Consider the following 23,525-nt stretch of genomic DNA (forward strand, 5'->3'; position numbering starts at 1 on the left):
TGTGTTCAGAGCCAAGGCTGCAGTGAAGTTGCATGATGCTGTACAGGCAAGTGTTGCCAGAAATATCTTAGATTCATTATGCATTTGATTTTTAATTAATTTTTAGTCATTTCGCATTCAGAAACCTTTTACTGTTGTCAAATTGTTTGCAATCCCATGCAGAGTCATAATCCACAGTTCAAGAAGCTCTGGTTTATTCTATTCATATTTAATGTTTTTAGTTAGGTTTATATTTTCTTCTATTTGTGTCTCATAATTCTTCTTTTGCATTAGAATTGTGTGTGTATATGTGAGTTTCTCTTCCTCTAAGACAATATCTTGTCCTTACAATGATAGTTGTTTATTCTACCTTAAAAAAGAACCTTTCCAAAAGGCTCTCTTCCTTTCACTCTCAAATTAACTTCCCTGTTATTTGTTACTCCTTTTCCTAGTTTTGTAGTTTTATATAACTTATTTTATTTCTTAATTTTATTTTGTTATATCATTAATACCCTGCTTTCTCCCTCACAAAGTAGGTAATTAAATCTATTTCCCTTCGACTTATTTTGTTTGTTAGGTTTTTCCACTCGTTTTCTGTACCTTTTACTAAAAAAGCATTCCTTTACCTTGTGTGCTTCATTAATTCTCTTCCCTTTTTCTTTATTTTAAAATTGTATTATTTGTTGTCTTTATACATATATCTTTAATCTTTTTATGTTCCTCATGGAATTAAAGCTCCTAAGGTACTAATTTTGTTAGATCTTGGCTCTCCCTCCTTCCACTCCTACTTTTTTTTTCTTGTTGTGTCTCCTTTCAGAAGTATCCATTCCTGCATGAGGTAATAAAAACAGAGGCATTGCCCATTGTAGAAATTTCCCTGTGGCCTTGATTATGTGGTCCATTTCTACCCCTTAATCTACCCTGATCATTTTTTTTTTTCCATTAGCCATGGAATTTCCATTTAGGGTCTACATATTCACATACTTCTAGATACCATTGGCTCTAAGGGGCTCTTACTTCAAGCAAGATGTTTTCTTTTCATTACCATTGACTTGATTAGAGTCAATTGTACTCTGTCTTCTGCCTCCCCTGTTTTACGTATGCTCCCATTGTGTCCTTTATATCCTACAAAAGACATTGCTTTACCTATAAGTGGGAGGTGTTTGTAAGATTTAGTCTTTGCTGTTTCAAGCCTGTTCTTCCACCATTACTTCTCATTTTTTTAAGCTCTGCTTTCATCTTTATCCCCTTGTGTATGTTTAGAAAGAGATTTCTTAATAGTCCCTCTTTTATTTCTTTAGCTTCAGAAGTGTCTCTTTATAGAATTTTTTCCCCCTTCCTTTTAAAAGTCTCTAGAGAAGGGGTAAATTTATTTTGTAACTTGTGTTTCCTTTGGTTAGTTGTATTTATTTACCGTTCTTGTTTTCTTGTTGTTTGAGGTATTTGCAAATTGAATAGCTTCCTTACTTCTTTCCTTTTTTTTTCTTTTTTGAGTAATAATGCTTCAAATGACTCTCTTTTACAGAGCATTTTTCTCTTCTCTTTGATGATTAGGCTTAAATTTTCATCTTATGTCATTTTTTTAATTAATTTATTTTGATTTGTCAATAATCACTTCCATATGCTTTTGAGTTTAAAATTTTTCTCCCCCTTCCTCCCCACCACCCTCCCCAAAACGGCGTGCAGTCTGATATAGGTTATACATTTATATTCCTATTAAACATATTTTCACATTAGTAATGTTGTAAGTAAAAATTAAAACCAACAGGAGGAACCATCAGAAAGAGGAAAAAAATTCAACAGAAGAGAAAAAAATAGTAATTCAACTTCCATAGTTCTTTCTTTAGATGTGGATAGCATTTTCCATCACGAGGCCTCTGGAGATGTCTTAGATCCTTGTATTGCTGGGAAGAGTTAAGTTTATCACTATTAGTCATCACACAAAGTGGCTGTTATTGTGTACAACGTTCTCTTGGTTCTGCTCACTTCACTCGGCATCAGACCATACAAGTCTTTCCAGGTTTTTCTGAAGTCAGCCTGTTCATCATTTCTTATAGCACAATAGTATTCCATTACATTCATATACCACAACTTGTTCAGCCATTCCCCAATTGATGGGCATCCTCTCAATTTCCAATTCTTTGCCACCACAAAAAGAGCTGCTATGAATATTTTTGTACATGTGGATCCTTTTCCCGTTTGTGTGATCTCTTTGGGTTATAGCCCTAGAAGTGCTATTGCTGGGTCAAAGAGTATGCACATTTTTAAAGCTCTTTGGGCATAGTTCCAAATTACTCTCCAAAATGGTTGGATCATTTCACAACTCCACCAACAATTCATTAGTGTTCCAATTTTCCCACATCTTCTCCAACATTTATCATTTTCCTGTTTTGTCATGTTGGCCAATCTGGTAGGTGTGATGTGGTACCTCAGAGTTGTTTTGATTTGCATTTCTCTAATCAATAGTGATTTAGAGCATTTTTTATATGACTATAGATGGCTTTAATTTCTTCATCTGAGAACTGTCTGTTCATATCCTTTGACCATTTATCAATTGGGGAATTGCCTGTATTCTTATAAATTTGACTTAATTCTCTATATATTTTAGAAATGAGGCCCTTATCAGAGAGACTGGTTGTAAAAATTCTTTCCCAATTTTCTACCTTCCTTCTAATCTTAGTTGCATTGGCTTTGTTTGTGCAAAAACTTTTCAATTTAATGTAATCAAAATTATCTGTTTTGCTTTTCAGAATGTTCTCTGTCTCCTGTTTGTTCATGAATTCTTCTGTTCTGCATAGATCTGATAGGTAAACTATTCCTTGCTCTCCCAGTTTGCTTACAGTATCAGCCTTTATATCTAAATCATGAACCCATTTTGACTTTATTTTGGTATGTGGTGTGAGAATTTGGTCTATGCCTAGTTTCTGCCATACTCTTTTCCAGTTTTCCCAGTAATTTTTTTCAAAGAGTGTGTTCTCATCCCAGAAGCTGGGGTCTTTGGGTTTATCGAATAATAGATTACTATAGTCATTGACTACTGTGTCTTGCATATTTAACGTGTTCTACTGATCCACCACTCTATTTCTTAGCCAGTACCAAGCAGTTTTGATGATTGCTGCTTTATAACATAATTTAAGATCTGGAATTGTTAGGCTACCTTCCCTGTTTCATTAGTTCCCTTGATATTCTGGACCTTTTGTTCTTCCAAATGAATCTTGTTATTATTTTTTCTAACTCTATAAAATAATTTTTTGGTAGTTGGATTGGCATGGCACTGAATAAGTAAATTAGCTTTGGTAGAATTGCCTTTTCCCTTTTCTTCCCCTTTACTCTTACTACTTCTTCTCTCCCTTCTATCCCCCCTCCCTTTTCTTTCCCCTTTTCCCTCCTACTGTCTATAGGGCAAATTAGATTGCTATACCTAACTGATTACTTTATTCCCTTCTTGAGGCAAATCTGATGAGAGTAAGGTTCAAACAGTACTCATCCCTCTCCCTTCTTTACCTCTGCTCTAATAGGTTTTTGTGTCTTTTTCCTGTAATGTAATTTACCCTTGTCTGCCTCCTCCTTTCTCAGTACATTTTCTTAGCTCAGACTAATCCACTTACTTGGATCCATTTAACCCACTTGATTAGATTTTTTTTATCATTACATCAAAGTCAACTTATATCCACCCCCTTTATGTATACTCCTTCAACATGGGTGTAATAACAATACAGTTCTCAAGAGTTGCAAGTGTCATCCTTCCTTGTAGGGATGCAAACAGTTTGCCCTTATTAACAACATATTGTATCTTTCTGCCCCATTTATCTTTTTACGTCTCTTTTGAATCTTGTACTTGAAGATCAGATTTTTTGTTGAGCTCTGGTCTTTTTATCAGGAAGGTTTGTAAGCCCCCTATTTCGTTGAATATCCATCTTCTGCCCTGAAAGATTATGCTCATTTTTGCTGAGTAAGTTAATCCTTGGCTGCAATCCAAGCTCCTTTGCCTTACGGAATATTATGTTCCATGCCCTACCGTCTTTTAATGTAGAAGCTGCAAGGTTCTGTGTAATCCTGACTATTGTTCCATGATATTTAAATTGTTTCTTTCTGGCTGCTTGCAATATTTTCTCTTTGATCTGGTAATTTTGGAATTTGGCTATTATATTCCTTGGTGTTTTCAATTTGGGATCTCTTTCAGGCAGTGAGCAGTGGATTCTTTCTATGGTTATTTTACTTTCTGATTCTAGGACTTCCGGGCAGTTTTCCTTTATGATTTCCTGAAAGATACTCTCCAGGCTCTTTTTTTCATCATGATTTTCAGGTAGACCAATAATTTTTAAATTGTTTCACCTAGATTGATTTTCCAGGTCAGTTGTTTTACCCATGAGGTATTTTACGTTTTCATCTATTTTTTCATTTTTTTGTTTCTGTTTGATTCTTGCTCTCTCATAGTCATTACTTTCCATTTGTCCAATTCTAATTCTTAACAAATTGTTTTCTTCTGTTAATTTTTGTACTTCCTTCTCCAATTGGCCAATTGTATTTTTAAGAGATTTGTTTTCTTCTGTGTATTGTTTTTTTCCAGTTGACCAGTTGTGTTTTTTAGGGACTTGTTTTCTTCAGTGTACTTTTTTTCCAATTGGCAAATTGTACTTTTTAAGGACTCTTCTACCTTTCTCATTTGACTTTTAAAATCCTTCTTGAGCTCTTCTAAGGCTTTTTGGGCTTCAGATCAGTTCATATTCTCTTTTGATGTTGCAGATGTGGGTTTGTTGACAATGTTGTCCTCTTCAGAATTTCTGTCTTGATCTTCATTCTGTTCATAATATGAATCTATGGTACGTTTCTTTTTACTCGTGGTGTTTCTTTATTCCCTGGCCTTTAAAGAGATTGAGCTCTCCTGCTGGCGAGCAGAGGGCACTGACCCAAGCTTCTTGTATTGGGAGCCTAGGTCTTGGTCACTGGCTTTGTGTGCTGGGGCCTCTTATGTTGGCAATTGGAGGCTGCAGGGTTCTGGCGGCTTACCTGGTGTTGGGCTGGAATCAGCACGGCTGGAACTTTTGGGCGGTTCTAGGTTGTTTGCTTTTCCTTTCCTTTAGCTTTCTTCAGCTCCTTTTAGATGGGTGCTGCAGGTTGTTTATCTGCCTGGGGCTCCTTGCAGTGCTGCCTCCCTTAGTTCTGCTGAGTCACTGGGAGACTTCTTTGTTGTAGAATGCTGAGGCACCTAGTGGTTTTCTGGGCTGGTTTCCACCAGTTCCCCAGTCCTCATTGAGGCACTTGGATACCCAGGTGTTGGTGTTTGGCTGCTCTACCACTTGGGCTTCAGGATCTCCTCCTGGTTGGCAGTTGGAGGCTGTAGGGTTCTAGCAACTTACCTGGTGTTGGGCTGGAATCAGCAAGGCTGGAATTTTTTGGGCAACTCTAGGTTGCTTTCTTCAGCTCCTTTCAGATGAATGCTACAGGGTGTTTATCTGCCTGGGGCCCTTTGTAGTGCTGCTTCCCTTATATCTGCTGAGGCCCTGGGAGACCCGGTTGGTATAGAATACTGAGGCACCAGGATCTCCTTGTGTGCTAAAGTGGGGCTTTCTGGTAGCTGGCTGGGGCACCTCCCATTCCGAACTGCTCCCCTTCCCCCAGGGTAAGAGGGGCCTTTTCCGTTAATCCCTCAAGCCATCTGGGCTACTACACTGCTGCTCCCCATCTTTCTTCTGGTTCTGCTGTTCCAGGGTTTTTTCTGGGGTGATATTTTCTGGGTTTTCAGAGGTTGACAGGGGAGGGTGAGAGTGACTACCTTTTTACTCTGCCATCTTGGCTCCCGGAAATGGAAGTCCCATGTTATATCATTTTAAAGTTAAACTTTTCTTTTCTGAATGTGTTATTCTATTCCTTTCTGTGGTTTCAGTGCAGAGTAGAATTCTGTTATTTAGCTTTCCCTTGCTTTATATTTTGATGGCCTTTCTCTTGAGCCCTCAAAGAATTTGTTGTTTGTTACTATAGTTGTTAAATTTAACCTCTGTATCTTGGAATTTGCAGCATAGTGTTTTTGTTTTCCCTGGAGGCAATCAGTAGATCCTCTTTATTGATCCTTTGTTTTCTGTATTTAGAATTCTGGGCAGTTTTCTTGTATTTCTTGTATTTGCATTGTGATATTTTGTGTTTTTGACTTGTCGTGTTGTTCAGTGGGAGCTATAATCCTTAAAGTTGCTTGGTATGTCTCTCTGATCAATGTTTTGCTTGCACAGTGATGTGTTCTTTTTAACATTTTAACATTTTTGCTTTTCATCTTCCAGGTTGTCCTTCACTTCAATGTGCTTGTGTTCTAGATCAGTTCTCTATTTTGCTTTGAAGAGATTAACCAGAGTTGAAGTTTTTTTATATTGCTAGTTATTTCTGCTATGCAAGATATGGAATCTGTAATTTTTTCCTCTTTTAACTTCTTTTTCCAAGATTGTGATTTTTCTCTTGAACTTTGCAGGAATCTTCTGCTGCAATCCCATGCTGTTTTATAAATCCATAGGGTTCTTTGTTCTATCAAGTATTGGTTGAATTTCCTTTGTCTTGCAATATTTATGTAGAGATGTAGAGATGTAGTCTCTTAGATGTTTTGTTGTCCATTTCCTCTTCTTTTAAAGTGTCTTCCCTATTGATTTATCTATTTATGGTCCGGGTTTTGAACTGAGTTTTCTTCCTCCTGAGATCTTTAGCTGTTAGGATCTTATTTCATTATATTCCTGTATTGCTTATTTCCTAACTCTTTCCCTTTTGATGGTGTTTCCCCTGGGGGTTGGACTTCAGAGTTTTTTCAGACTCCTTCCACACTGGGGAGATTCACATCTCCCTGACCTCAGATGCTGCCTCAAGTGACTTCTTTGGGGACAGAATAAGCAAGTCCTTTTCCCTTAAGGCTTCCTGTAGCCCCATCTACATGCTGGCACTCTATCCCATTTCTGGCTGCTCTTGAGTTCTATAGCTGAGTGTGTTCCCATGTTCTTATGTTCCCCATCCCCAACAGTGGTGACCTCAGTTGAATTCTACTTCCTGTTGCCACAGAATGGTAGGATGAGGACAAGGTGAAATTGTGCAGCACATACTACAGGAACAGTTAGGGAAGTTGCTGAGTGGATCCTAGAGCAGAAGCCCTGTCAGCCATGGCAAGGAGAGAGCATGTTGAATTAGGACATTAAAGATTAGCGATTAGCCTCAGCTGGTTAGAGACAGCTGGTATAACAATGGATAAAGCACTGGACCTGGAGTCAGGAAGACCCGAATTCAAATCCATTGTGACCCTGGACAAGTCACTTAATCTCAATTTCCTCAACTGTAAAATGAAGATAATAATAGCCTCTACGTCACAAGGTTATTGTGAGGATCAAAATGAGGTAAGACTTGTGAAAAAGCACTTAGCATGTGCTTGGCACATGGTAGAGATGATAAATGTTTATTTCCTTTCCCTTCTTTGTTGTTCAGGTTATTACTTCAGTAGGCTTCTAGGAGTCTTGTCCTGTTGTAAAATATATTATATATTCCTGTTGTAATATATTATATATATTTCTGTGTTTTATATGTGTATGTATGTATCATCTATGTATATCATATATATGTATATCTATATACTCATATATGCATGTATGATAGTTGTAATCCTTCCACCTCTGGTGCCTAATTCATCTTTTGGGAGATTTTTGAGAATTAGCTGGAGAAAATGCTTAGTAGTTTACCTTGTTAGTCACATGACCCTGGAAGTATTTTTCATTTATTTCTATCTTTTCATTTTTATCACTGATGAGCATTATGTATGTAATTGAATCTGGACGATCTTCTCAAGTTCTTTGTAAGTTATTTCTACCTCATTATCCTGTACAGCCAATATTAATACATAAGCTACAGTTGTTTTCATATGGTCTTTTTGCAAAAACTTATCATGAGCACTGCAGTATGAGAGGACCAATTACCTCATGAAGTGATCTTATTTTTCCTTCAGAACTTAAGGTGAAACCAGCTTTACCAACTCCTTTTTGTGCCTCATCAAATTATACCTGTGCGCCATCATTCAGTTTAACTGGAATGTCATTCTTTTGCTTTCATTCATAGTGAGAATGTCAAGATTGATGTGATTCAGTTTTTATACTAGTGTGTCCTCTAGTTGCGTGATGGGGAAGATCTCACATTTAGTGTTAACGGCCAAATAAATGTTTATAAACCACTTCCACAGTGTATGGTTCTGAGGCCACTTTGTCCCCTTTTCTGCCACTCTTCCATGGCCGCTACAGAAGCAGAGGGGCCGCTTAGAATTTGAGACTATCCTTCTTTCTTTCTCATGTTACCATGGCCAGAGACTTTCTCACCAAGAGCAGATATCTGGATGCTTATTGTACACAATAATACATTATAAGCAGGTGGGCAAATGCCATTACCATTGAGGGGATTAGAGAACATTTTATGTTGAATATGACATTTGAGTTGGGCTAGGTGGGAATTCACAATGAGGAGAAAAGTCTTAAAAGTATAGAGGTAAGATGATCCCCACTGTACTTAGCTATACTGTTTCTCCAAAAGCCAACTCCCATCTTTTGCTGGAACCATACTTGAAACCTCTGCAGCCTGGTATATACTAGCAGATCTTAGATTTCATAACCTTGAAGTTCAAAAACTCGAGATCTTCAGTTATGACATTGATAAGATGAGGTTTAGGAGTAAGACTTTGGTGAGGTTCAAGGAGAGAGAGAGAGAGAGAGAGTGTGTGTGTGTGTGTGTGTGTGTTTAATGAACACTGTTGGATTTATCATTCCAAAATTAGAAGTATTAGATCTTTCCTAGCAGACATAGAGGATTTAATTTTTTTCCTAGTTGGACTAAATGTATTTGGGAAATGTACTTGAATAGAGCAACAAATTATTAAATGTTTTATATGCTTTACTTTTTGACTTTAGCTTGAATTTGACATTTATCACATTTAAGATTTTTCTTCCTGTTTCTGTATTATAATTCAACATTATGGAAGTAAAAGAAAGCGTTTATACATTTGGATTTGTGCTTCTCATTAAGATGCTAGAATAAACAAACTGGTTCTGTAATCCATAGGAATTTATGTAAAAAAGGAATCCCTACCTTGTGAAATGAAGACATTTCTGAGGGCAGTGGGCTGAAAGTGAGGAGACTGTAGCAAATTTTAGCATGGCATGTTATAACAATTTTAGGATTCTTAGTTTGGCATGTTAGCAAAAATATTTAACTTTGAATCTTTTAAACTCAGCAAACATATATTAAATGCTTACTGTATATAAGATACTGTTCTAGGTGTAATGTGGCAGAAATATTTCCCCAGCTAGAAAATGCGAAGTTTAGGTTATAAGAACATTTACTCTGACTGTTCCCCAGGCCTGGAATGCTTTCCCTACGCTACTTATCTACTGACTTCTTGACTTCTTTTAAATCCCAACTAAAATCCCATTTTTTATAGGAAGGTTTTCCCAACCCGTTTTAATTCTAGTGCTTTCCCTCTGTTAATCATTTCCTAGTTAACCTGTATATAGCTTGCTTTGTATATATTTGTTTGCATGGTGTCTTCCCCATTAGACTGTAAATTCTTTTACTGTCTTTTGCCTCTTCTTGTATCCCCAGTGCTTAACACAGTGCCAGGCACATTGAAAGTGTTTAATAAATGCTTATTGATTGGTTGATTGATTGAAGCTTACTGTCTGGTATGGGGAATAAAAAACACATACATTTAGGATACTTAGTCCACACATGATAAGTAAATGGGCCAAGGTCATTATTAATAGGGAAGATTAGAGAAAGTTTCCTGTAGTGCTTGGTTTTTTAGTTAGGCTCGGTAGGAATTTACCAGGCAAAAAAGAGAAGGATATGGAGGTCACAAAGAAGAGTATGTGTTCTGGAGATAGTGAGTGGTCCTGTTTGTAGCCTAGAGTGCACAAAGTAGAGAGAATAATATATTATGAGGAAGACCTTGAATGCCAGGACAGGTGAATGAATTTAACTCAGTAGGTACTGTTCAAGATTTTTTTTTAAAAAGCAAAGTAATGTATAGATTATTGTGAAGGGGGCATAGAAGGGAGCAAAAAGAAAGTGAAGGTAAGAATTCTTATTTGAAGTTTTTTGGGTAGTCCAGGTGAGTCAAAATGAAGGCTTACACTAGGTTGGTAAAAACAAGAATAAAGATGGAATTATAGAACTGAGAGAGATTGAGGTCAAGATGACAAGAGTTGATAATGGAATAGGAAGTGAAAGAAAGGGAAGAGTAATATGTCAAGATTTCATGGGAGACAGGATGAGTGGTCTTCATAGAGTCATTGGATCTTACATGCAGAGCTGGAAATGTCATCTAGTCATCTAGATGTCATCTAGTCCAATGCCCTCATTTTACAGAGGAAAAGAAAACTGAGGCAGGGACAGAACATTACATCTGGTTGGTCATATTTGCACAAAGTCACACAGAAGTAACAGAGTTGGCTATTAATTTCAGGTCTTGTGACTCCTAGTTTAGCACTCTTTTCACCACACCTTGTGGCTAACATCTTTCCCCTTGGAAATTATGTCCAGATGTAGATGATAGCCCATTGTACTGAATTCCTAAGTCATTATTTTGGAGGGTTTCAGCAGAATGATTTTCTACTTCAGACTTAGGTTGTAGGTATAATAAAATTCAGACCAAGTACTACTATAAAATATAAATTACTTATTTTGGCAACATGAAGAAGCAATATGGGTAGGTGACATAGAAGAATTAATTTGAATATGGTTTCTTTTTTCTTGAACATTTTCCTCATTTACCTTGTTTAAATATGAACTGACTCATTATTTTGTCATCCAGTGTTGTACACATACTACTTGCTATTCTATTGTTTCTCATGAGAGACATTTAGAAAATGCCAGCTCAGTTTTAATTTTGTAACACTAATTTCTATTTAGGGGACTAATTATGGCTTTAAACTACAGTTCAGTTAGAAATATCATTAAGGTTTCTATGAAATATTTCTCAGGCATTGCATGAGTCATTAAATTCAACTTCTGTAGAAAGTATAGGGATTATTTAATAAGTAGGTATTTGCTGAAATTATATATGTAAATATATAAATGTATGTATGAATATATTTATAGATCTGTAGATTTTCCTAAGGATATCTAAAGAGTTTTATTTTCTCAAAAGTGTGTTTTGGGTGGTTTGAAATTATCCAAAGAATGTAAGATGACTTTCATTTGCAAAATTTATAAGAATCACATGGTAATCTAAGAAGATTAAAAAATATCTGCTCTATGATATAGATAGCAGAATTCTTCCATCATATGTCCTTTTTCACTGTAAGAACCATTTTTTCATCCTTTCTTTCCTCCCTTTCACTATTTATTAGTTATTATTTCACCTTTATGTAACACAAATATCTTATCCAGTGAATGTTTTTTCAATGCCAAGTATATTCCCCAACCTAAAGTGTTCTTTATTTCAATTTAGTTCAGTAATTCAATAAACATTTATTAAGTGCCTACTGTGTGCCAGGAGAGCAGCTAGGTGGTACAGAGGATAAAGTGCTGGTCCTGGAGTCAGGAAGAATTATCTTCTTGAGTTCAAATCCAGCCTCAGACACTTATTGGCTTTGTACCCTGGGCAAGTTGCTTAACCCTTAGTTGCCTCATCTGTAAAATGAACTGGAGGAGGAAATGGCAAACTGTTCCAGTATCTTTACCAAGAAAACCCCAAATGGGGTTGCAAAGAGTTGGACACAATTGAAAAAATGACTGAACAACAATATACCTTCACATAAACAATTCACCTTGATTTTAATACAGAGCCAAGAACTATTATGCAAGGTCCTTGTTCTTTAGTATCTTGGCTAAGGGCAAATAAAAAGAGATGAAAAGAGAAATCTAAAATCTAAAATCTTGGTCTGGCTCATTTAAAACTAAACCTGTTTACATTCCCTTGAGGAACCATGCTAGTAGTATTAGTAGTATGCTAATAATAATCCTCTAACAATAATAACAATGTCTAGCATTTATATGGCACTTAAAGTTTGCAAAATGTTTTACAAATATTATCTTATATTCATAACATCCCTGGAAGGTCTTCATTTTACAAATAAGGTAGTTGAGACAGACAGGTTTAGTGATTCACCCAGGGCTCCACAGCTAGCAAGTATTTGAAGCTGGATTTGAAATTGTGTCTTTCTGACTTGAAGCCCAGCATCCTGGGCTATACCTTCTAGTTGTCTCTGAGTACTACTGAATGGCTTTCTGGAGTGCAGGTAGAGGTAACAGTCACATGGATAGAAATAATATATTGAGTTGTTAAAATACCAGCTGTGTCCCAAGTCCATGTAGCTTGGGGATTAGAGATTAAGGTCCCCTGAAGGGTAGCAGAACTGGGCTTATCAGGCCCTGTACTTCTGATGTGGTACTCTGATCATCTAGCTCAGCAGTATTAGTAGCTCCAAGATATGGAGACTTCTGGGAGGACTTGAGAAGTCAGAGAAGCCCTAAAAGTGCAATAAGAAGCCAGCAGAAACTACAGACACCTAAAGTATAATCATACTAGGTTTGTCAAGGGTTAGATTTCCAATGTTGAGACCCTGGTGATTTGGTTTGTTGGTATCAGCAACAAGCAACCCAAAGAAGACCTGCCATTGTTAAGGAAAAAGTCCCAAAGACATGAAAAAAGACTTCTCACCATTACATGTGAGAGACCAGGGCAGCCTACACATCCACAAGCCTTAAAATGATTCGGAGGCCTTAGAATGCATGTTACATGGAGCAATTCATTAGACAGGCTAACCTCATCTATAAGATTTTATACTTTTACATTTGCTCTTTTAATAAAGAGTATCAGCAAGTTCCAATCTGGACTTTCACTTTCAATCACCATTAGTCTCTAGTTCACAGAAGCAGTTTCTCTGGCAGTTGCCCCTGAACATCAGGATAAAAAAAAAAAATCTTCAAAGAGCTTTATAGTCCCTGCTGATTTAGTTCTTCCAAAGTTCTTCTGAAGTTTCAGGTAGTAAGAACTTCTTTGTTATCAATCAATCATCAGATCATTAAGTATTTATCACAGTACCTACACACAGAGAGGTTGCTAACTTCTACTTTAGTGTGTACGTCAGGAACCGTTTGTACTGTCCACGCTGTATTTTGAAAAAGCTGTCTCCACGTGTCTCAATTAGTGATTGCACTAAATGTGAAGCAATTACACAAGCATTCAGTTGGATTGCCTTATGATGTGGGAATTTTAATATTTGTGGTTTGTAATGAGTGTTCAAAGATCAGGTAGGCTGTTCTTATATTTAATTAATTTTTGCAATGGTTGATTTGGCTAATTTACTGCACACAGGACCTATATTAAAGATTATTCTTCGAAGTAAATTTTAAGATTCCTGCATGATTTTAAATCATCATTGGGGCCACTTTTCCCCACTCCCTTTGAAAATAAGTCTAAATTAATAATGCAAATCAGTGGATAAATAATTGAACTGAGAAATATTTGTTTTAGAATGACTCAGCTCTTCTCAGCAACACAATGATCCAAGACAAGTACAAAGGACTCACGAAGGAAAACACTATCCATATCCAGATAAAGAACTGATAGTCTCTGAATGCAGATCAAAGTGGTTTTTTTTTTCACTTACTTTATTCTTTCTTGTGATTTAAAAAAAATCTATTTCTTCTTTCACAACCGTGACTAATATGGAATTTTTTTTTTTTACATGATAGCACAAGCTATATCAAACTGCCTACCATTTTCAGAAGAGGGGAGGGGAGGGAGAGAGAAAATCTGGAACTCAAAATCTTATAAAAATGAATGCTAAAAATTTTCTTGACATGTAACTGTTAGTAGTGCAGCAGATTAGAGCACTGGGCTTGGAGTCTAGAAGACCTGAGTTCAAATCTAGCCTCAGACATTTGCTAGCTGTGTGACTGGCAAGTCTATGTGTCTTTGAGAGTAAAGACAGGCACCAAGTCTGCACTGGCCTTGTGCATCTGGCACCCAATGTAGATAAGCAGATGAACTTAATGGTAGCAGTTGCCAAGGAAAAAGAATTCTGCTTTTGCCATCACTTTGCTCCTCTCCTTTGGGAGGGATTTTGTCCTTTTCACACCTTTACTGCACCTTCCCCTCTCCCCCCCCATGCCATTCCTGGTATCTCCTTACTCCTTTGTTCTGCTGTTACAAAAATGCAAACTTCTGTATGAATTGTGAATTCTTTGGGTTCCACATGCATGTTCGTTTCTCTTGTAATACACTTCTTCGAGAACGAAGTTCTTTTTATGATTTATCAAAATAATTTTGGCCTTGGAATTAGGAAAACCTCCTAAAAAGGTCTCAGGTACTCCTCGGAATCACCACTGTATTAAGGTTCCATAGAATGTGATTTAAAATCATAGAAGTTAGACTTCAAGATTAACTTGACTTTGACTCATGGGATAGGCTTTGGATAGGTGGAGAAGGCTTTCAGAGATGAAGTATAGGTGGAGGAATGAAAGATTTGGATAAGTGTGGAGTTAGGAATGTGGAATCAGTTGGTGTTTTGATATAAGTGATAAGAAATTTAGTGTAGTAGGGTATTGTAGATCAAGTTGGAAAGCAGGTTGGGATCAGCATGTGGAAGGTACTGAAAGCTTGCCTAAAGTATATAAATATGATGTAGCCGTTTTGTAAGTTAATAAGATGCCTTTGAAATTCTTAAAATACAGGTCATGTTTTATACCAGGTTATCAAAAATATAAATCCTTTCGGAAAATGAGCCTACCCTCTTCTGAAGTTCTTATTTTATTTTTAAAATTTCTAGGTAAGCCATACCTTTAATTTTACATGGCCAGGGAGAGGAAGAGGAGATACCAAATTTAAGCTTTAGGCTTTAGCCCTTGAAAGGGATGTTATGATGCAAATTCTTTGTCTAATGGTCTTGGCAGGAACTTGTCTAAATTGTGCTACCATTTTCATGAATAAGAATAACTTTTCTCTAGTTTATATGGTTCTTTTGGGTTTGCCTCTGGAATCACTCTGTTGTTCTTTGGTTTGCCTGTGTAGGTCTATCTTTTACCTAAATAGAATTTAATCTCTTCACAGGTATAAACTACTACAGATGTCCTAAGAGTTGTGTAATTCCTGTCATTTCTGAGATGATGCCTATAGCAGTTAAAAAGAACCCTAAACCCTAGGCCTTCCAGACATTTTTATATTTTAGCATTCCTGTTGGCAGCAGTCATTCTAGGATTTTAGAAAAGAAAGATTAGCTTTAAAAAAAGAAATGTGCAGAAGACAGAAGCAAACCCAGTTAGCAGAAGATGCTTATTACTCATCAGTGTTAACAAGCATTTATGAAATGTTTAGCATGTGCCAGGCAGTGTATTAAATGTTGGAGATAAAAAGAAAGGCCAAAACATGGTTTCTACCCTGGAGCAGCTCACATTTTTACGGTAAAAGACAACATGCAAACAGTAATTTCAGAGGGAGTTCACTGGCATTGGCAAAACTATGAAAAGTCTGTGAAGGATACTAAAGCTCAGAAAGAGCTGCATCTGGTAAGGAAAGCTAGAGTGGATAAAAAATTGTGTGTGTTTTAAGGAATATTGGGAGAAAACGGAGGATCAGAGAAGGAATAGGGCCTTTGTTGGTGTGGATTGGACAAGGGGGACCAGCAAGAGAAAGGGCAGAGCTGCTCCATTCTTACTTTGTTTCTGTTTTCTCTGAAAAGGAGAGTCAACTTTACTCTGGAAATGAAAAAGCAGAAATGACTAACAGGAGTTGATAGCCAAGATAAGACGACATAATAAGAGAACACCTGACTGTTCTTGATGAAATCAAGCTGTTCGGTCCAGGTGAATTATATCCTTGGGTCCTGAGAGAATTGGCAGATAGGATTGTTGGGCCATTGCCAGTGTTATCTGAGAGAGCCTGGAAAATGGGAGAGGCACCCAAGATTGGATAGAAAAGGGCAGCTTATCCCAGTTTTCAAACAAAGAAAGAGAAAGTGAAAACTGTATGTCAGTGAACTTGACTTAGTTTCCTAGGAAATTCTAGAATGAATGATTAAAGAGAGGGTTGAGAAACATCTAGAAAGGGAAGCAGTGATTACAAAGAACTATTAAGGCTTCATCAAGAATAGGTCATGCCAGACTGATTTCTTTTTCTTTTTTCTGACAGAATTACTAATCTAGTAGACTAAAGGGATGCTTTGGATATAGTTTGCCTAGATTTTTAGCAGAGCTTTTGGTATATTATTCTTTTAGGGAAGATGGAGAGTTATAGAATAGATAATAATACTGAGGGCTATGGAATATTATCCCTCAGTATTGGTTGGATATGGAATATTAAGATGGATTTGGAACTGGTTTGATTGCTGGATGCAAAAAGTAGTTGTTAGTGGTTCAATGTCATTTGTGATTGGAGGTCTCTAATGGAGTACTCTAGGGATCTGTGCTTGGCTTTCTACTTAACATTTTTACCAGTGACTTGGATAAAGGTATATATGATATGCTCATCAAATTGGCAGATGACACAAACCTGAGAGGGAGAGCTAACACCATAGATGACAATCAGGATTCAAAAGGATCTTGACAAGTTAGAGCATTGGGTTGAATCTAAAAGTGAAATTCAGTAGGGATAAATGTAGGGTCATGTCTTGGGTAAAAACAAAAAACAAACAAAAAAGAAAAAACAACAACTTTACAAGTATAAGGTAGAGGAGGCAGAAGTTCTGAAAAAGATCTGGGGATTTTAATGGCCTACAAGTTCAGTACAAATCAGCCATTGTGATGTGGCAGCCAAAAAAGTGAATGTGATTTTGTGCTGTATTAAGAGAGGCATAGCTCCCAGGAAAGGAGAAGTGATAGTCCCGCCATTTTCTGCCTTTTTCAGACGTCATTTCTGCCTTTTTCAGGGAGTAGTATTGTGCTCAATTCGGGTCACCATGGGATGAGAAGGAAATTGATGAGCTAGGGAGTATCCCGAGGAGGGCAAGCAGGATGGTGAAGAAGGGCCTTGGGTTAATGTCATATGAAGATTGATTGAAGGAACTGGCTATGTACAACCTAGAAAAGAGAAGACCGGGGAGTTGGGGGTGGGGGAAGGTGGGGAGAGCATGATCACTCTCTTGATGCATTTGAAGAGCTATCACATGGAAAAAGGACTACCAAGGAAAGCAAAAGTAGAAGTGGGTGCAAGTTGCAGAGGCAGATTTAGGCTCACTGTCAAGGAAAACTTGTAACAACTCAAGTTGCACAAAAGTGAAATGGACTGCCTGGTGAGGTTGTTGGTTTCCTCTCCTTAGAGATCTTCAAGCAAACATAGGACCGTCACTTGCTACCAGGTGTATTTTGGTGAAGATGCCTTTGGTGTATGGGTTGGACTAGATGACCACTGAGTTCCCTTTAAATTTTCAAATTTTGAGATTCTCTGAAAGGCATCGCTTATATTTTATTTTGTATTATCAATTATTCATAAACTTTATATCCACATCGCAGATTCTTATCTTATCAATGTTTAAATTCCCTATGATAAATGGGAATCTTGGTCTAGCTGTTTCCTGTTATTTATAGTTCCAGGCTCTTATGCTGTGCTGTAGGTTGTTATGTGTTCAGGAAATGAAAATCAAAGAATATCGGAAGCAAAAAAAAAAAAAATCAGGATTCTAAATATACTGGGGATAAAATGCTTAAAAATTAACTACAGATGACTTTTGGATTATCCCTCTAGGATCACTTCCTTAGAACCTGTGAAAAGATAACATCTAAGTGTGCACATGTATGAATGTAAGTTTAAACAAGTCAGTGATACTTCCTTTTCATATAATTTCCACCTGCAAATTTTTAAAACATCATTATGAGCTTCTTTTTGCTATTATTTTTCTGCCATTTTAATTTATTTTTTCCTTTATGTTGGACAGAGGCTGGTATTTGCCTTAAAATAATTTAGATTTTAAAGCATCTGAATCTTTTAATATAACAATAGAAGAACAAGTCCAACAAACACTTATTATGTGTAGCACACTGTGCTAGGAATTGTAGGAGATTCAAAGTTGGAAATAGAGTCAGTCTTTAACTGAAAGGAGTTTATAATCAGTAGCAAGGTAAGATCTACGAACTAGCACTGATAGCTAGTTACATTTCACAATATTGCATGAGTAGTGTTTTAGAGAACTAAAAACAAAGTACTTATATGATCTGAGGGAGTGTTACCAACCAAACATATAAGGGAAGAATCATAGAGTTAGAATGGAATGGGGCCTTAAAGATGATCTAGTCCAGTCCTCTCATTTTACAGATGAGAAAACTGAGAGCCTGAAGCTACATGATTTTTTTCAAGGTCACACTGGTAATAAGTAACACAGGCAAGATCTGAATCTCACTTTTCTGAATTCAAATTCAGAGCTACTTCCACTGCTTTACTTTAGTTTCCTACAAGAATGAATGAAAAATTTATTAAGCATTTCCTATATGCAAAGCACTGTGCTAAGAGCTGGAATATGAATAGAAAAGTCAGTCTCTCAGGGAGCTCACATTCTAATGGGGAAGATAACACAGATGGAAGGTTTCAGCTGCAAGTCAGATGGAAAAGTCTCATTGTCCTTAGGGTGCAGCAGCAAAGCAAATAGTTATACCTTGTCTTTATGGTGATTTCCACTGATAAAATCATATCATTTTCTTATATGAACCATTTGACAAGGTGATTTTGGTGACAAAAATTTTCTTTTCTGGGTCTTTAGTAGATGTGACTGTGGCACTTTTAGGAGCATTTGCCAGGCTTTGTCTCAACAAAAGTTGCTTCCCAGATTATGACTGGGGGCACTGAGCTGGAACATTGCTGTTCCCAGGGCCCTTGGGATCAGGGTCCTAGGCTGTCTGCATCAAAGTCAAAGAGGAGATGGTGGTTATAACGGTTATTCTTGCCTGGCCCATGCTGCCTTCTGTGGAGCCAGGCTGGCCCACCTCTCCTATGAATAGCAATTTATTGGCAGTTGGTGGGGATAGCTGCCACCTTCTCCAAAGGATTTGCCCCAGCTGATGGGTGTGGGTGCTGGACTGGAAGCAGGACAGGTGTTGGGGGTGTGCTGTTGCTCCCAGTGTTCTTATACTCGTCTACCAGTTGGTGGCAGTTGTTAAGCAGTTGTTGCTGGTGATGATAATAAAGATGGACCCTTCACAATGATTGCTGTCCTCAATGATGGTTGTAGGGCTTGAGCTGGAGGCAATCTAGTGTTTTGAGGGGATACTGCTTATTCTCAATGCTCTTGCTTTCAGGGTCCTATCTCCATCAGGACCTGACACATGCTGCCTCCTGTTTCTGCCTTAGGAGCTGCTATTTGAATTAGGTTTGAATTCAACAGGTAAAGAGGGGGAAAACAAGGTCATTCCAGGCATTGGGAACAATATGAGTAATGTAATGGAGATGTGTGAGTGCATGTAATAAAAAAAAGTTCACTATATCATTATCATTTATCATAGTATATATTTGGAGGTGAAAATGTGGAGGTGAATACTCATTGGAATTGGCTCAAAGAGGAAATAACATATATACTCAGTTGGATATAGAAATCTATCTTAAGGAAAATTGGGACACTAATGCACCCTTTGTGGAGTTATGAACTGATCCGACCATTCTGGAGAGCAATTTGAAACTATGCTCAAAGGGCTATAAAACTATAAAACCCTTTGACTCAGCAATACCACTAGTAGGTCTGTATCTCAAAGAAAAGGGTGAAGGACTGATTTGTACAAAAATATAGCAACTTTTTTGTGGTGGCAAGGAATTGGAAATTGAGGGAATGTCAATGAATTGGGGAATGGCTGAAGAAGTGGTATATAATTATAATGGAATACTGTTGTGCTATAGGAAGTGATGAGTGGGATGATTTCAGAAAAACCTGGAAATACTTACATGAACTGATGCAAAGTGAAGTGAGTAGAACCAGGGGAACATTGTACAGAGTAACAGCAATATTTTAACAATGATCAACTGTGAATGACTTAGATATTCTCAGCAATACAGTGATCCAAGACATTTCCAAAAAGACTCGTGATGAAAAATGCTAACCACGTTCAGAGAAAGAACTAATGGAGTCTGAATGCAGATCAAAGCATAACTGTTTTTCACTTTATTTTTTTCTTGATTTTGCATGATTGATACTGCTTATTCTCAATACTCTTGCTTTCAGGGTCCTGGGCTATCTTCATCATTCCTCACTGGTCAAAGGATATGAAAAGACAGTTTTCAGATGAAGAAAGCAAAGCTATCTATAGTCAATGAAAAAATGCTCCAAATCGCTCTTGATTAGAGAAATGCAAATTAAAACAGCTCTGAGGTACCACTTCACACCTATTAAATTAGCTGAATGATAGAAAAGGAAAATGACAAAAATGACAACTATTCTAGAGAGCAATTTGGAACTATGCTTATAAAACTATGCATACCCTTTGACTCAGTAATATCACTACTAGGTCTATATTCCAAAGAGATTTTTAAAGAAGGAAAAGAACCTCTATGTACAAAAATATTTAAAGCATCTCATTTTGTGGTGGCAAAGCATTGGAAATTGAGGGGATGCCCATCAATTGGGGAATGGCTAAACAAGTTGTGTTATATATGGTTGTGATAAAATACTATTCTATAAGAAGTGACTAGTAGGATGCTTTCAGAAAAACTTGGAAAGACTTACATGAACTAATGCAAAATGAAATGAGCAGAGCCAGGGAAACGTTGTACACAGTAACAACAATATTGTATGAAGATCAGCTGTGAATGACTTAGCTAGTCTCAGCAATGCAATAATCCAAGACAATTCTGAACAACTCATGATGGAAAATGCTATTCGTCTCCAGACAAAGAACTAATGGAGTCTGAGTGCAGGTTGAAGCATACTTTATTTTTCTTGGTGTATTGGGGGGGAGGGTGATGTGTTTTCTTTCACAACATGACTAATATGGAAATATGTTTTGCATGACTGCATATGTATAACCTACATCAAATTACTTGCCTTCTGAATGAGGAGAGAAGCAGGGAGGGTGGGAGAGATTTTGGAACTCAAAAATTAAAAAAAAAATCAATGTTAAAAATTGTTTTACATATAATTGGAAAAAATAAAAGATTAAAAATATTTTGATAACTAAATATAAAAAATCATAGAATATATTGGTATACTTATGGTTGTACATTTTTGGAGAGAAGAAAAAATTACTCTTATTTTATTTTGCAGCTGATACAGGTGATGATTACAATATGGAAAATTTGATGTCTGAATATGTTGAAATGGATCGATATCTGAACCAATATATAACGGCAGTTGAAACTACCCTAAATCAGGTATGTTTAATATTTGCATTAGTCTACTTTATATTTTTCTCTTGTTTAGAAAATCTCAAGTGACAGAAATTTGAAAATATTTCTGAATTAGGCAAGCCCAAGTTAACGGAGGTGGTAAATTTGTGTTTGATTCTGTTTGATCTTCTGTTCCAGATTATTTTGTTTAAACTTGTTCAAACTGTAATTCCTTCTAATAGATTCCTCCAAAATTTCAAAATATAAGCAAAGAAACAGCCTTCCTCCAAACCCCAAGTTTGACATAATTATTCTTTGTTAGCTCTTCTTAAATATACTACTTAGAATCAACTTGGTTACTTATTCTTCATTTTTAACTTCTATTTACTATAAACTGAGGTAAAATGTGAAGAATTCATGGATGAGTTGAAAAATGCAAAAGACTGACCTTTTGATTTTTCTAGAAGCCAGAGTTAATTTTGTTGACTCCCAGCTGTCATAGGAACAACATATATGGCAGTTGGAGTGGGAACATAGCAAGGTCCTATTCAGTACCATGTTGAGTAAGAAATGAACAATCAGATTGCAGTAATATTTCTCAGAAATTCCTTGTCCTCTGAGCAGTATAAACTCCTTATTAAATTGATTTCATCTTACTTGCATAAAAGGGTAACCTGTGCTTTTGGTTTTCTTTTTTTTTTTTAATGAGCGGGCACCTGAAATACTCCATAAATTAAGCCTCACAGAAGTTTTTCTGGTAGCTGAAGTAATGTAAGCTATATCTTTACAATGCAAGTTAATAAAAATATTTATTCCATAAACATGTAAAAATGTTTAGATTTTGTCATAGTTCATTGAAACTTTTTTCTTTTCAAGGTAGTCTTCAGTGACTTTTTTTCCAAATACTTCACTAATGCTTCTTATAATTTTTAGTCATCAGAACGTTGATTTTTTTTTTAAAGAAAATGGTGAAATTGTCATTGTATGTGACATATAAACATTGCTAACAAAACATTGTAGGAAATTGTGTAAAACGAACCATTCCTTTCCAAAGCAGTTTCTTAATTTCCCAAGCAGTGAATTGAGTCCATTTTATGCTTTAGTGCTTCAACCCCTTGTCAGTCATCTGATAGGCTCTCTTTAACTTTTGTGATTGTAGAAATGTGACTCTGAATTGTAGCTAAGGAAACGAGGTCTTGGCATCAGAATTTAGTGTTGACTTTTACTTTTGTAATATATTATTAGTAACCATTTTTGTTATCTTTGTATAAAGAAACTATAAATATTTTAAGTATTTAAGCTTCTATCATTCAGTTCAATTTTTATTTATAATGCTGATCTTATGGAAACGTTAAAATCCCATTAAAAAGTCCCATGAAGTGACTACATATTTTTAGTTTCATAAGTATTAGGAACAAAGCATTAGAAATAAAAACTGGCTTAATAAGTCTTGTAACCTTCACAGTAAGAAACGAGGAATTCCACATAGATCAATACTTTATGATTTTAGTTCCAGTTTATAGAATCATAGAATCTTAATCACAATAGAATAATACAATAAATATTTTTTAATCACCTACTGTGTACCAGGCACTTTGCTAAGTGGTGGGGATACAAATAAGAAAAGGAAAAGAGGCAGTCCTCAAGTAGCTTACAATCTAATGGGAGAAACAATACATAAAAGGAAGCTTGAAGGAGCCTGGGGGGAGAAGGTACTTGGTGTGGGAACATAAAAGCAGTGAAATTGAATCCAAAAAGTGCAGCTAATGAGAAATGATGAGCTTATTGGGTTTTTGAGCCCTCTCTATGGAGCCTTTGGGAGGGAGTTTTTGCTCTGCTCTCCAGTCAGAGTGGCAGAGGCAACTGAGGGTTCTGATGATACATGAATACCAAAGCTGAGGCAATCTCTGTGATGATGAATTTCTGCAGGGGATTGCCTGTTTTGGGAGTGGGGGCGGGGTGGAGCATAATGATGGTGGAGTAGAATCCAAAGAGTGTAGCTAATGAGAAATGAAGAGTTCACTGGGTTTCTTAGCCCTTTTTATATGGATGCTTTGGGAAGAGTCAGGAGTTAGGAGTTTGAGGGAAGTTAAAGGGACTGTTAGGGGCATTTAATTTATTTGATACATGACTAGGTTCCCTCTATCACATAATGAGGTAAATGAGAGGAGGGGAGAGAAATGGAGGGAGAAAAGGGAGGAGAAGAGATTGAGAGAGAAAGGTAAGAGAGGGAGGAAAAGGGAAAGGAGGAAGAGAGGAGAGAGAGAGAGAGAGAGAGAGAGAGAGAGAGAGAGAGAGA

At 36.7% G+C, this 23,525-nt stretch overlaps 1 protein-coding gene across 1 annotated transcript in view; it reads left to right on the forward strand.

The window, feature by feature from the left end:
• Positions 1 to 23,525, forward strand: part of LOC114030641 (E3 SUMO-protein ligase NSE2-like) — a 259,588-nt gene that overhangs the window by 42,095 nt on the left and 193,968 nt on the right. Inside the window, exon 3 of the mRNA XM_027845490.1 lies at positions 21,165 to 21,271. Coding sequence (XP_027701291.1) covers positions 21,165 to 21,271 — 107 coding nt within the window. The remainder of the gene's footprint in view (positions 1 to 21,164; positions 21,272 to 23,525) is intronic.

Source organism: Vombatus ursinus, unplaced genomic scaffold (assembly GCF_900497805.2).
Source record: "Vombatus ursinus unplaced genomic scaffold, bare-nosed wombat genome assembly UNPS02014973.1, whole genome shotgun sequence".
Classification (NCBI taxonomy): domain Eukaryota; kingdom Metazoa; phylum Chordata; class Mammalia; order Diprotodontia; family Vombatidae; genus Vombatus; species Vombatus ursinus.